Genomic DNA, 15,519 nt, shown 5'->3' on the forward strand with positions numbered 1-15,519 from the left:
TAGTAGTTGTGGTAACTTCATTGGCATCTATCCCATAGGAGTGGGATGGAGGATTAGAGAGAAGTATATAGAGTTTTATTAACAAATTAAACAAGCGATGACAAATACACAGTACTTTTATCAATTCTACTAACATCATTCCATTCCATTCCCCTTTTTTTATTGTTCACATTTACAGATTGATATACTGAATGTCCAATTTATATCTATTGTTCAATCAACTGAAGGTTTTTGTTTGTTTGTTTGTTTGTTTGTTTGTTTTTGCTTACTAGCTTATAAAAGATGGTATAAGACTTCAGTTTTCTCCCACCCATTTATAATTTCTGAACTTTGTATGTTTTTCTATTTTTCTTTCCAGTGTTCACCAGATTAATTTTCTATATGATCCACATAAATAATTGAACCAGGTACTTAGTATAAGGTGATGTGAAAAGCTGAAAACCAATTACCTAGGTAACAACATGCATATTGAAGATATCTTCCAGGATTAAAATCTAGCCCATTTCAAATATTTTCCAAAAGTTCAGAGAATGTTTATATTTGAACATAAAATGCCAGACAGCATTCATTGTGGAGCAGAACTCATTTTAAGATGTGTTTTCTTAGCCAGGCGTGATGGTGCACACCTTTAATCCCAGCACTTGGGAGGCAGAGGTAGGAGGATCACTGTGAGTTCGAGGTCACCCTGAGACTCCATAGTGAATCCCAGGTCAGCCTGGGCTAGAGTGAGACCCTACCTTGAAAAGCCAAAAAGAAAAAAAAAAGATGTGTTTTGGGGACTAGTTCAAACAAACCAATGAACCCCTACTTGTCAGCTTCCTTTCATTAATTATAATCTAAAATCATATTTTTGTGTTTGCCAGTGTCTAGGGTTTTTGTTTTGTTTTGTTTTGTTATGCTTGTTGCAGCTAGTAAAAATGTATAACCATGGAATAGACATAGATAAGGATTGACATTTTGTTTAATTTGTTTTTTTCTTTATTGCTCCTGCATGTCAGCTGGAATTTCCTAGCCTGGCTTCACTCCTTACTTTTCTATACTGTGTGTACACAGTGGAAGACTTCCTTTATTCTTGGTTAACATTACTCCACTTAGGTTGGTTCTACAAAATCTGTTATAACATCTCCTCTATATTAGTGGCTTCTGCCCTCTATTCTGTGTACTTTGATGTTATAAATTTAATCCCTTAACACTCCTTCATCAAATTAATTTGAAGATGGAGAGATAGTCATTCTTAGTTCTAACCTTTTTTTCTTAAAATCAAAATCATTTAAGTTCAGTTTTCTGAGTATGAAATGAAAATAATTATATATTCTTTCCATAGTAATCATGAAACAATAAGTATGTAGTGTAATGTGGTAGTGAGTTATAATTTAATCATTGTGTGTATGTGTGTAATCATTTTTCTTTTGAGACAGGGTCTCATATAGTCTAGACTACTCTTAAATTCACTATGTAGCTGAGGTTGACCTTGAACTCCTAATACCTCCATAGCCTAAGTGCTGTGATTACAGGTATACTCCATCACACCTAGCTCTAAATCTTGTTTTTATTTATATTTTAATAAGAAATGAGTAACGTCAAATTGTGCTGTGAGTCAGGCAACTGGTGTGTGTAATTCATCACTTATTTTAATATATAGCACAACACATTTTGATGTTCTGTTTCTGAATTTTATAAGAATTTACTTCAAATATTAGAAACTATTGAAATTATAAATATCAGATTTTTATTATTTATATGGTACTGTGTTCCCCACTAGAAAATGAACATATAGAACTGATTACTTTACTTGCAATCTTATCCCATATGAAAATATTGCATTTTAATCTTCTTGCTCAAGAACACTGTATCCATATTTTCAATTTCTTGACCAGCAATGGAAAATTCACTGTGTACACAACTATGCTACTCTCATCTGGATGACTACTGAATTGCTCTCCTATAGTCAGCTCTCCTTGAATGACCAAACTGTAATAGGGCACTACTGGATGAACGTGGAATACAGTCAAAGCACTAAATGTTTAACAACAAAAAGAGTCATGACCTTGAGAGTTGAATCATGGGACAGTGGTCTGTCTTCCAAATGGAGCATAGTTACAACATTTTCCTTTTCATATGCCATTCCCTATTCTTGTTCTTCCTACCGCATTCACTGCCCCTGAGCCCTTCCTGATTAACTTCTTTGTCTCAGGAGATTTATTCAAATCACTCTTCTCCCATAAAGCTGAGGGGAAACTTGACCACAGATTACAATGAGAAATGCTTTGAAACCCAGAAATTCCTTAATAATTTAAGCGAACTAAGTACAGTATTTTATCCACTAATTTGTGTTGTCTTTGCCAAATTTAGCTTAAATTTTAGGGATGACAAAAGAACTTTTTCAGTTTTCAAGGCCCAGTGTATTTTAAGGTAGTTGCATTACAACGAACTTTTTTTTTTTTTAATTTAATTTATTAGTTTTCTTTTCAACAAATACAGGCAGTTTGGTACCATTGTTTAGGCTCATCCATGATCTACCCCCTCCCATTGGCCCCTCCTTGTTGATGTAAATGGGTCTTGCATTGTGGAGTTAGCCCACAGTTATTGGTACGATAAATGTCTCTGCATATCATGACCCAACATGTGACTCTGACATTCTTTCCGCCCCCTCTTCAGCAAAATTTCCCTGAGCCATGTTGGGTTCATTTTTGGTTTGCTTCAACGAACTTTTGTGATGAAGTTTTTAGCATACTGGGATATAATTTGACTCTGTGCTGCAAAAGATCAACAGAATAGCATATAGTTGTTTTTTTTTTTTTTTTGAGCTAAGTACAAGTAAAACATTTTAGGAAATGTAATTTATGATGACACTGTGAGGAAACATGAGCCTTTTTTCCTGGGTTCTCTATCTTGAAGTCTGACATTACACAGCAATGAGAGACACTGATGATGGAGTATCTTACCCAGGCACCTCACTCTTTCATTACTGGTTTGAAACCTCACAAGAGCAGACAGTGCAGGTGGCCTCACTCACTGCCTATAGAAATTTAAGATAAAACAGAAGTTATTATGTTCTTTCATTCTGTATTTCACTAAGAGATAAGTTATCATAGTAACCTGTCTCAAATGTAATGAGGGAGATAATGTAGTCATCCACTAGCTAAAAAAAAAAAAAAAAAAAAAAAAAACCACATGTGGACAAAACTGACTTTCTGACCCATTTGTGGACTAATGGCTGTTGTAGTCAATTCTTAGTAAAATTAAAGTTTGAGAACAAATATTGTCACACATGTTCTAAAATTAAATATCTGTAGACTGCCTTAAGTATTTTTTGAATTAACATATATCACTTTAGGAACAAAACATGAGTTTGCAGAAGTGGGATTCTTTCTGGGAGCTGTCAGCTTATCAGTTACCACTTTCAGCAGTTTGCAAGGCACTTGCAGGAGAAAGCTTTATAGCAAAAAAAAAAAAAAAAAAAAAGCTATTTCAAGAAATTCTTTAAATCTTAATTCTGAATATACAGTTTATTTCTAACTCAAGTATGCAGTATTAAGAAAAATACTTGTCTTGCTCAGTCTTAAAAATATTAGTGAATGTGCTTTATAGTCTAGTATTTTGTTCTTTCATGTAAAAATCCTAACATAATATTAAAAAATTTATAGTTTATCATTGTACGGTACTATATACCCAGTTTTTCTTTCAAGATGTTGGCATTCCTGACTTTTCAACAGTTTATTTTGCAATAGAGTGCTAAAATTGAGATGTAAAATTTGTCCACTAAATCTCAAAGAAAAGACATTTTTTAACATCCTGTCTTTGATTTGTTTTATTGTGTTCTGCTTTATTTCCTTGGAAATAGTTTTGTTAAAGGGGTAAATGTAGTGCAGCAACTAAGCATTATTATTTGATTATTATTATTATTATTATTATTATTATTATTATTATTTTGGTTTTTCGAGGTAGGGTGTCACTCTGGCTCAGGCTGACCTGGAATTCACTATGTAGTCTCAGGGTGGCCTCGAACTCACAGCAATCCTCCTACCTCTGCCTCCTGAGTGTTGGGATTAAAGGCGTGTGCCACCACGCCCGGCTATTATTTTTCTCTTTCTTTGGGAACAAAAAGTACAAAAGACAGGTACTTCTATTCCCAGATATTTTTCTGACTTAATATTTTCTACTTGTGTTTGTGTGGGGGTTATGGTGTGGCATGGTGTGTGGGGGGGTAGTGTGTATGTGTTTTGTGGTGTGGTGTGTGGGTGTATGTATGTGGTGTGTGGTATGTTTGCAGTGTGAGTGTGTGTGTATGTGTGTGTGTGTGGTGTGGTATGTGGGGGGGGGGGCTATGGTGTGCTGTGGTGTGTGCGTGGGGGTGTATAGATTTGTATATATCCTTGCAGCAGCTCATGTGCTTCCTGCAGTGGCCAGAGCAGAATGATGGAGCATCCTGTCCATCAGTCTTCTACCCATTCTCATTCTTATACTGGAGTTTGCTTTCTTTCATGGGACCAGGAAATCCCATGGTCTGTGTTTCAATTTTGGAACTGGTATTACAGTTGCACTTGGCCAATCTCAGCTGTTTACATAGGATCTAGAGATTAGAAATTAGGCAGTATCAGTCACCCTCAGGCCTCCATAGTTGTGCAGGAAGCATAGTTACCCGTGTAGTTATCTTTCCATTCTTATTCTCACATATTTCTGTGTCCCAAGACTGAAAGAAAATACACAAAGCAGGAACTAAAAATGATCCAAAAATGTTCTAAATAATCTCACCATCATGTGTATGTGTGTGTGCATGTGTGTGCACACATGTGTGTATATATATATATGTGTGTGTGTGTATGTGCATATATATATACACATATACATACATACACACATATATATGTATATGTATGTGTATGAATATGTATAGTATATGTATATGTATATGAATGAACAATTCTAAAAACTGACATAAATGTTAGCTTGATTAGACTTTCACTGATATAACAAAATACCTGGCTGGGGACTGCTGGCTTAGTGGTTAAGCCTTTTGTCTGTGGTGCCTCAGGATCTATGTTGGACTCTCCAGATCCCAGGTAAACCAGAGGGACAAAGGTAAGGCAAGCACAAGGTTGCACATGCCCACTAGGTGGTTCAAGAGTCTCACATGCGGTTGCAGTGGCTGAGGCCCTGGCACACCAATTCTTTCTCACTCTCTGTCTCTCTAAAAAAATAAATAAATACAGATGAAGAAGGAGAAGGAAAAAACCTGGCTAGGGGGCTAGGAAGCTAGGGGGCTAGAGGTGGGGGGAGTGTGGTGTTCGTAAGAGTGGAAAGGTTTATTTTTGTCTTATGGTTTCTGAGGTTTTGATCTTGGTCAGCTGACTCCTTTACTTATGAGCCATGATAAAGTAGAACATCATGGTAGGATTAAGGCAGAGCATAGTAGTTTACCAACGGTACATAGGTATGGAGGGGAAGGAAATGGAGGGTGAGAGGGAGGGAGGGAGAAAAGGAAGAGAAGGAAGGAAGGAGAGACCAAGGGAGGGAGAGAGAGGTAAGATCAGGGACAAGATAAGTCTCAACACATGCTCCCTCCCTGTGATCTCCCTTCTCTAGCCAGACAGCATAGTTTACAGGATGTGCTTATTAGCACAGCCAGATTTAAATAGGGTATGTGTAGCACAAAGAAATTCACCTCTCAGTGGAAAACATATCCAGAAAGTTATGCTGAAATTTCTCCAGAGTATGATTACAGTTGAAACTAGAGAAATAGGTAGAGATCAATCTATAACAAGTACTTGAGACTTACTTCCTGAATGTGAAGGAAAATTGATTTGGAAGGCTTTTATTGAAGAAAAATGAGGCTATCTATAATGAGAAAGACTGTTCCAGTGACAGACAATATCAGAAATCAAAAAAATACTCTTTTGGAAATGTTTTGTAATATAACCGTTTTTCTACCTTTTGAAAGGTAATTGTTTTGTTGAGGAATGCTTCATATTATGAAACATGTTATCATGGTCCTTCAAACTACCTGTGAACATTAAGATATGAATGTAATGCCAAAATATAAAATATATTACATTAATAGTAAAAATTATAGTAATAGTAATTAATAGTATCATATAGCATATAAAAATACTTTCATTTAATCACTCTATCATAAAACAAAACAGAAATTCTGAAGTTAGGGTTCTTTTTGGATGACATACAATACAGAACTGAATGTTATGGCTGCTGGAAGATCCTGCCCAGCATCATAATTTGAGATGGCCAGTGTGCATTTGGGTATACTCTTAAGCAGTCTCTGTTGTTATAGAGCAAGGTCTTATGAGGGTGCATATTGCTGACCTCAGGCTTCAGGAAGCCTGATGAATATCCAGAAAGATTTGAGGAAGAATAAAACTTAATCATATTTGCATTCAATAAATTATGTTCCCAATGTAATTTTAACAGTAGAGACCAAAAGCCATAGCTAAAATCTTGGTCACTGAATGGAATGGGTCATGCTTGTGGGCTTTATCATAAGATCAAATGTGATAAGTGAAAACAAAAGAATATGGTTGGTGTTGGAGAAATTTAAAAAAAAAATTGACATACTGATGTGTGTGTGCACGTGCACACACGTCCATGCACACACATGCATGCATGTGCACCCAAATGTATCAATGTGCCAGAATCTCTTGTAGCAACTAATGAATGCTAATCTGGCTTTATGTACATGGCTGGATAATTAATCTGGGACTGGAAGGCTTTGAAACCAAGTGCCTTTAACAGCTCAGCCACTAGCTCCAGGTTTTGTCATTTTTGAGATGTATAGGATATTATGTTGTAGAGGATACATTGGAATTTCTGAGCCTCTGGCCGTTCTTTAGAGTGCCTTTTCTGAATTCCACTGCATTTAAGATTCAACAATTATATTTATTTTTCCCAAACATTCTCATTAAGTGGTGTACAATTTAGTCTCATGAGAACCTTGGAGAATGAAAGCTTTTACCCTCATTGAACAGATGCTGAAATAGGCATAGAAAGCTGGCTGGTGATGATTCTGCAGAGTGATTTGGCTTCAGATTTTGTGCTGTTCACCAATGTGATCTTTACTTCTGATATTCACATATTAGCCATAGAAAATATTCATGCATCACTTGCTTCATCCTGCCTAGTATTTTTTGTCCCTCCTTTCAAGCTAGAGGCAAATTGAAATTTTATTATTTCTCTAATTGTTATTTTTATGAAACATGTTTAAATAGCATATTTGATTTTAAGAGCTTTATTTCTCAGAGTAAAGCAGTCATACCTTTCCATTTAAACATACTTTTAACAAATTAAATCTTTCAAGCACAGTAGCTATACATGGTTGATGGTTAAGAAAAGCTTTTTCATGATTCATTACTTGTTTCATTGTATAAATGCATGTATGCTTTTTAGAATAAGGAAATCACTGTACCAAGTCATTTCCTAAATGTTATTTAATAGTCACTTAAAAATCTTTGCAGTCTATTGCTTTTATCTTATCCATTCAATAGCTCAATGAATCATATTCAAATTCTCCATATACTTTATCAGAAAACTGTTGGTTAATTAATAAAATAATAGTTTTATGATTCTATGTATGATCAAATAATCTTATGGAATGATAATACATTGCTCTTCCAATAAACCAACTGCATGGAATATTTTTTTCAGCATGCTGCACATTTTTGGACTTAGACTTGTTGGAATAACTAATGTAAGACAATAGAAAAGGATACTTCTTCTCTCATCATTTATTTTATTTATTGATTGATTGATTTTTGTTTTTTCGAGGTAGGGTCTCACTTTGGCTCAGGTGGACCTGGAATTCACTATGAAGTTTCCGGGTGGCCTCAAACTTATGGCGATCCTTCTACCACTGCCTCCCAAGTGCTGGGATTAAAGGCGTGTGCCATCACACCCGTCTTCACCACTTATTTTTTAAGTACTGAGTTCCACTTAAATTCCTCTTAGACTCATCAACCAGATTCAGCCTTTTGACAATTTACCAACTATCTGCTTTGTTTACATGGAACCATTCTGAGACTGTATTTCCACTACTGGTTACTGTAAATCAATTATTTGGTAAAATTTTTGAAATTGCATCATGCATTTCTAAAGATACATTTCCATTTAATATATTCATATTTTAAATTAAAACTTAAAATATTTAAAATTACTATTTATTTACTGCTTAGAGATTGAAAATTCTTAAATTTTCTGATAGATCTTTAACTTTTTTTTGTTTGAGTCAGAATCCATTTAAAAATCTAAACATTATACTGGCCTGGAGGGATGGCTTAGCAGTTAAGACACTTGCCTACAAAAACAAAGGACCCAGGTTCGATTCCCCAGGACCCTTGTTAGCCAGATGCATAAGGGAGTGCATGTGTCTGGGGTTCGTTTACAGTGGCTGGAGGCCCTGGAGTGCCCATTTTTGTATGTACTTAATTATCCATTCTGGAGAAGGGGGGTTCGAGGTAGGGTCTCACTCTAGTTCAAGCTGATCTGAAATTCACTAGGGACTCTCAGGATGGCCTTGAACTCATGGTGATACTCTTACCTCTGCCTCCCAAGTGCTGGGATTGAAGGCTTGTGCCACCACACCCTGCCTGGAGAAGGATTTTGATAAACAAACTTGATTTCCTGGAAGCTAAGTGTGTTATGAGAGACATGGAACATTAAGGACACGATACATGCCAAAGGATTTATAGAGGTCTAAGCAATGTTAATAAATACTGATGTTCTCCTGTAATAAAGAGAGAAAAAGGAAAATCAATCTTGTGTATGCATGACTGAATCATGATCCTATGAATAAGAATAAATTAAGAGAAAGGACATGTTAGAATTTAGTATTTGGCATATGAAAGAAGGAAATAATGAATTCATTGTGGTCAGTGTAGTTGGTTTGAAGATCATGTGAAGAGACAAGTCTTTTATGTAGTCAATATTAAGGCTAGAAGGTTAAAGAAGTTAATTCTAGGTAATATTATTTTAGTTTACATCTTAGTAGGAAATAAAGCCATAAAATGTTTGGAGAGCAGGACATACTCTACAGGGTGAAAATCATGTCTTTAAAACTTGGGGAAGGGAAAAATCTAATGAAGGAAAGAAACATAGATAAGAATTCAAAGCTGGGCATAGTGGTGCAGGGCTTTAATCTCAGCACTCAGGAGGCAGAGGTAGGAGAATTGCCTAGAGTTCTAGGCCACCCTGAGGCTACATACTGAATTCCAGGTCAGCCTGGACTAGAGTGAGACCCTACCTCAATAAATAAATAAATAAATAAATAAATAAATAAATAAATAAATAAATAAATAAATGAAATAAATGGTATTGAACTGATTCAAAAATGGAGTAATAAACATTATTAAATAAAAAAATATATAAAACAAGGAAAACTGAACAGAACTCTGTCAATCTTTAAAATAATGATTTCACAGTTATGTTTTGCTTATACTCCCAGCCCTGAAGAGACTGAGGCAGGGGAAACGAGTTAAAGAGGTTTCTGAAGGAGAAACAAAAGATAACTTAACAAATGCAAATTAAGATGCTAAACAGAAAGGAAATGAGTGAAAGGACTTGATTAAAAGCAAAGCCAGCAAATGAGTACTCTTTCATCCTAAACTGGAAAGCCCACAGTAGTTACCAAGGCAAATTGAACTCAGCTAACTCACTTAACGTCACTGGAATTTGTTTTTGCTTTTTCCTTTTTCCTTTTTATTTACTAGGAATTATCACATGGCATGTCTTTAACATAGTAAAGAAAAATAGTGAGATAGTTTTTTTTTCCCTGAAAGTACATTGTATCATGATCATCTTCACTGCTTTCACTGCTTGTTTTTATGTTCAGGGTGGAAAGAGTCTAAATAATGTCTAAATGCAAACAGTTTGGACTCTTCTTACTCAAGGGTTGACCAGTTGACTGAGCAATTCTTGATTTTTTTTTTAACTTTGCTTACTTTAATTTTTAAACATATCTGAATGCATTGAAACAACTTAAAAAGAAAAATTTTCTCTGACATGATTGTTACTGAAGGAGTTTGGCTACTTTTACCAAGTTGTCTGAGTGACCAGTATAGTTATAATAGAGAATGAATTGTATGCAAATAACAATGTGTTAAATGATAAAAACACCCTGTAAATCTGAAAATGTCCTTCATATGAGAATGTGCCACCCTGTGGCCAGACTGCTTTAAGGTACTGATCATTTACATTACAGACTGGCTCAAAGGGGTGAGAGTTAATTTAGGGAATATCAACATTCTATGTAACCTGTCCCCTACCTAAACCTTCTACATTGTACAGCCAAGTAGCTGGGTCGATGTAGCAAGTCCCCAGTGACCCTTGCTACCCGGATTGTAGCCCTATATTATTTCTGCTTTCTTGGAGTACTTACAAACTGTGCATGTAGAAGAGTCTGTATTTCCATGAGTCATTGCAATTCCACTGGGTGATTCTCCACTGAAACATCCATGCCTGACTGCTATAGATGTGCCAACATGCACTTGGATGAATTTGGTCTAAGTCCATCTTACTGAACACTAATTTCTCAATACTTAGCAACTCAAAAATCAGGTTAACCTAATGTAAAAACTTGCATTTTGTTTACTATTACTCTTTAAAGCCTGGTAAAATAATCTTTTGATAAATGTTTTGATTAAAGGGATTATGAATTTAATTTGAGTGACTAGAAGTTTTGATTAGTATTTTAAGGATCGTTTTCCAGAATTTAATTCCATTAAATTTCAGTTTTTATACACAGCTTTCTTCAGGCAAAAGTTGTAAATTTCTTTAAAATTTTGTGCAACTGTAGAGACCAATAATAATTTATAAGACATAAACTAGATCTACAATGAATTAGCTTTCAAAATATTAGTTTAATAGAGCAAATTAGAGTTTATTTAAGAAATTAATGGCTCTCAATTCTTCCTTTCTTTCTTGAGAAAGAAATCTCTCTATAATGCAAATAAACTTTAGTTTACTTAAACTATAGTATAGATAATTACAAAGGTTAACAGTTTATAGGAGTAAATATTATTAAAATATTAATAACATCCCACAGCCATAATTTTAAAATTAGTGATGAGACAGCTTATTATAAGAGTATATACTACGTTATTTCATAGTATGCTCATAATCAAAGGTCATGGAATATATGTTGCGTTACCATAATTTTCTAATTAATTTGCTCTTTATACATGTTTATATGTGTTCCAATTGCATTTCATTAACTCACAGTTTTCTTGTAAGTTTGTAGTGTCTTTCCATGTTCAAAGAATCTCTTTAATTCAATTTCTCTGTTTCTCCTCATACAGTCTGACAGCCAGATATGCACCTCAGTCTAATCACAGTGGAATTGCAACCAGTCAAAAAAAGCCTACTAGGTCAGTTAATATCTCTAATTTATTATTTATTAGTGGTATTCAAATAAATGCCCAATGATATTTTGTCCAATCACTCTAAGTTTTCTAAAACATGACACACTTCTCAATGAAAAGTTTAGAGCACTGAATTATTTCAAGTGGATTTCCATTGATTCTCTGGGGTGTGTGTGTGTGTGTGTGTGTGTGTGTGTGTGTGTGTTAGATGATCAAGTGAATTTGACTTCTGTTTCAGTTTAGTTATACACTGTGCTATAGTGGATAAGTCTGTGTTCTAGGCTTAGAGTAAGTCAAGGATAAAGTTAGTTTGAAGGTCTCTTTCCAGATCACAAGGAGCATAAATTATAGACAGAACTTTTAATTGCTCTTCACAATGAACAGGTGTTATTACTTCACACTTTAAAGCAGAGTTGAGTTGACAATTTGGGAGAGGAAATCAGCAACAATTCAGCCTAGACTGATTACTTATCTGTGATAATTTAAATTTCCATTTCTTCAAGACATATGTATTTAAAGACAACTAGTTTATACAGTTTGGGAAATAAAGATATATAAAAGGTGTTGGAATAATTTGACTCTTTTTCCTGGTAAGTTGACAAAGGTATGATTGCAGCCTGCACCGCTGAAAAAAGTCACACCAAGGTTTGTATCTTTGGCTATTCTAACTCATTGGGGAAGTGTCCCATGAGGTTGTATACGCATTGTTTCATGAGTGAATCATGTGCAGTGCTTGGGCACAAGGACTACTTCTGATGCCTTGACCTGAGGTAGGTGACTTTCCCTTGTTCACCTATGCTAATTTCCAGAGTAGTGCAAAAAAGATACTGGAGAGAAAAACTTAGAAGTGTACTTATCTTCAAATTGAACAAGGGGGTGGGGGGAAAATTGAACAAAATGACATAAATTAATCTGTATAAGAAAGAGTGTGTAATGAACACCTTTATGACTCATTGTAAAACTTGGGCATGTAAGATATATCCAAAGTCTTTGTTCTAATAGAATATATCTCTATCACATACCTTCTTGTTTTTTTCTATTATTTCTTCATCTCATTTCCTTTTATTGGTTTGATGAATGATCTGGAGGCTCTGGCTGCCTGTCAAATTAGGGTAATGAGAGGAGCAAATGTATCTTTGAATGTGTTTTATTTTGTTCCTCTGATGACTAACTGCCATTTGCTTTAATGGGTCACAGTAGAGATTAAAATGCAGTTTAATTGCTTTCTAGAAATGGGTCAAGTTTCATTGCAAGCAGGGCAAGTTTTAGGACATGCTTTATTTACACTTGCGAGTTTGGAATGAACTTTGAAAGTCTATGGTTATGTCTACAGGAATTGTTCTCAGATTTATTATGATTGGGACATTTGGCCCAATTAATTAGTTGTGTTCTTTCTGAAGAGTGCAGTCACTGGTACTGTAAATTCTTAGTGTCTGTGGTTATTATCTACTGTGGCCCTTTGAAGATCCATTTGAGCAGAAGTTAAATGCTGGAATCATTTGGAAAAGATCCTAATCTTGTGTGTGACACAGGCTCTAATTAGCAAAATTGCTCAAGGGGATGTTTATTAGTCATATGTATTCAAACTCTAAAACATGGTCAAGATTTTGAAACTCAACTGTTCCACAACAGCATTTTCATCAGCATGAATATTTTGTTTTTCTGCTGTTCATTCCATTTTATAATAACTCATATTACAAAGGTCTTTATTTCTAAGGATTTGCCTTCCTAAATCCTGTGCAAATAATAGGTTCATTTGACTATTGTGACAACTAATTGTGAAATTTTTACATAAAACAGATATGAAACCAGCTATTTTAAAATTTTCATTAAAAAAGAGCTACAAAGTAACTCAGGGTTTTTATAGTTTTTGGATTTTTTGTCTATTCTTCCTTTCAAAAGGGACTTTTCAGAGTAATACACACTCAGGTTCACACGGTGGCAGCACACATCAGCAATGATGGCGGCAGCATTCGTATCAGGTTTTCTAAAGAGACCTTAGAACAGAGAATGTTAGCTCTTGATTTTTAGTTAACTTATACGGATTGATTTGAATAATCACACAGTTTAATAATGCATAGTGTGTGATAGTAATATGAAATAAAAATAGGTACAGTCCAGGAAATAATTAACAGTTTAAGTTTTAAAGGATAAAAGCAATGAACTGAATGATGCCAGTTTAAACTTAGTTGTAGTGCACGCGAAATATCAGCAGGTCATGACCTCCTGTCTGGTGGCTTTATGTGATAAGGTTGACTATATTCTCATGTCTTGTTCTTCATACACAGTGTGTACCTGGGACTGCTGTCACTGCGTGTATAATTTAAATTGCCATTCTGCTAACAATGAGTTTCCTCTTCTGAGACTGGCATCCTTTCTTGTCTTATCTTCTTTTTAATCAGGTAGCAAAGTAGGAGAAATCACCAGTTCATGTCTCAGTACTCATTTTTGTCAAGAGAATGGAAGATTGTTGTGAGGTGGCCCTTTCATGCAATGTTAACTAATGACCTTGATTCTGGTGCCATGGTTTAGTGTAACTAACATCCTTGATGTTTACTTTATTCATTCTGCAAATTTACTCTCACTATGAGTTTGATAGATGTAGGATAAAGCTACCTAAGATAAGCAAATACTCCATACATTGAAGGGAAAAATTTAACAACTTAAAATAGCTGATTCATCTGCTGAGACTCTAATAAACTTAAATGTCATTTTTCACTCTTGATTTTCAAGTGATTCTAATAGTGGTTTTAAGGCAAACTTTAATTCAATGGAGTATGTTAAAATTCACTTTATTTTTCTCTATATTACTGTTATTTGGGGGCTTGCTTACTGAATACAAAAATATTTCATTTCTTATAACCTCTAACCTTGTGTCTAGCTACTTGTCACTTAGGCCATCACTTTATACTAATTATATTTAGAACATCTTGTATTGTGGTTTTCCCATCAACTCTTTCCTGCTTAGAGTTTCTTTCTTTTTCCGTGTTTGAAATATGCAATAATGATATGATTTTTCTCATGCCATTTCAGGCTTCCAGGGCCCTCTAGGGTGCCAGCTGCAGGCAGCAGCAGCAAGGTTCAGGGAGCCTCCAATCTAAACAGGAGAAGTCAGAGCTTTAACAGCATTGACAAAAACAAGCCTCCAAATTATGCAAATGGAAATGAAAAAGGTCAGTAATCATTGGTTGCATCATTGAGACCCAAGTCTTGTGTGTCTTGCGAATTAACTCACTGATGTTAATGTTTGTACAGTGGGCTGGTTTAGAGATGGAAATGTTACCAAGGAATTTCCTTATGTTTTCTAACTGCTCTCTCCTGAATTCAAGTTTCCTTCAGGGCCTTCTCATTGGAACATTTTAAGGGATAATTCTTATGTATTATAAAACATCTAACTATATATTCAAGCATAAAATTTGTTTCACAAAAATACTTCCTCCAAGATGCATATAAATCACGTTCTCTAATTTCCCTTATGTTTTATGATACTTTATCCTGATATCACAAAGCTACATTATGTTTATTTGAATCCTTATGCCAGTTAACATAAGTGCTGTAAGGGGTTTTGGCACTTACACTAGGGGTGTCAAAAGTCGATGTGGGATACCCAAGCATGATAGTATGCCCTGTCACCACAGCACCTGGGAGGCTAATGAAGGAGGATTGCTGTAAATTTTAGGCCATTTTGAGTTACGGAGTGAGGTCCTGTCTCAGACCAACAATACAACAAAAACGCTGAGTTATGTTTATGATTAGTTTTCACCTTTTAAAGAAGCAATCCTAAGAAATGTTATGATCTCAGCTTTCCTGAAAAAAAATTACCCATGTCTGTGTTCTTTAAACAATACTATCTAGCAGAAATATCAAATCACCAAATAAGAGCTGAAAAGATGGCTCAGTGGTTAAGTGTACTCTTTCCACAAACATGAAGGCCTTAAAGATTCTGAGCCCTCCTGAGTTTGAATCTCCGAAATGCATATGAACAGCTGGGCATGGAAATGCTCATCTGTAACCCCAGTCCTGTGGGAAGCAGTAACCTGAGAATTGCTGGGGCTTTTGAATGGCGAGCTCCAGAATCCCCACATGACTCTATCGCAAGGTAAAATAGCTGGATGAGTGACAGAGGCTAGCACCCCACTTCCTCCCCTGGCCACCA

General features: G+C 35.3%; 1 protein-coding gene across 5 annotated transcripts in view; it reads left to right on the top strand.

The window, feature by feature from the left end:
- Positions 1 to 15,519, top strand: part of Nav3 (neuron navigator 3) — an 830,635-nt gene that overhangs the window by 598,950 nt on the left and 216,166 nt on the right. For all 5 annotated transcript variants that reach the window (XM_045151620.1, XM_045151622.1, XM_045151621.1 and 2 more), the window contains 2 exons: positions 11,301 to 11,369; positions 14,397 to 14,536. In XM_045151620.1, the coding sequence (XP_045007555.1) occupies positions 11,301 to 11,369; positions 14,397 to 14,536 (209 nt within the window). The remainder of the gene's footprint in view (positions 1 to 11,300; positions 11,370 to 14,396; positions 14,537 to 15,519) is intronic.

Source organism: Jaculus jaculus, chromosome 6 (genome assembly GCF_020740685.1).
Source record: "Jaculus jaculus isolate mJacJac1 chromosome 6, mJacJac1.mat.Y.cur, whole genome shotgun sequence".
Taxonomy (NCBI): Eukaryota; Metazoa; Chordata; class Mammalia; order Rodentia; family Dipodidae; genus Jaculus; species Jaculus jaculus.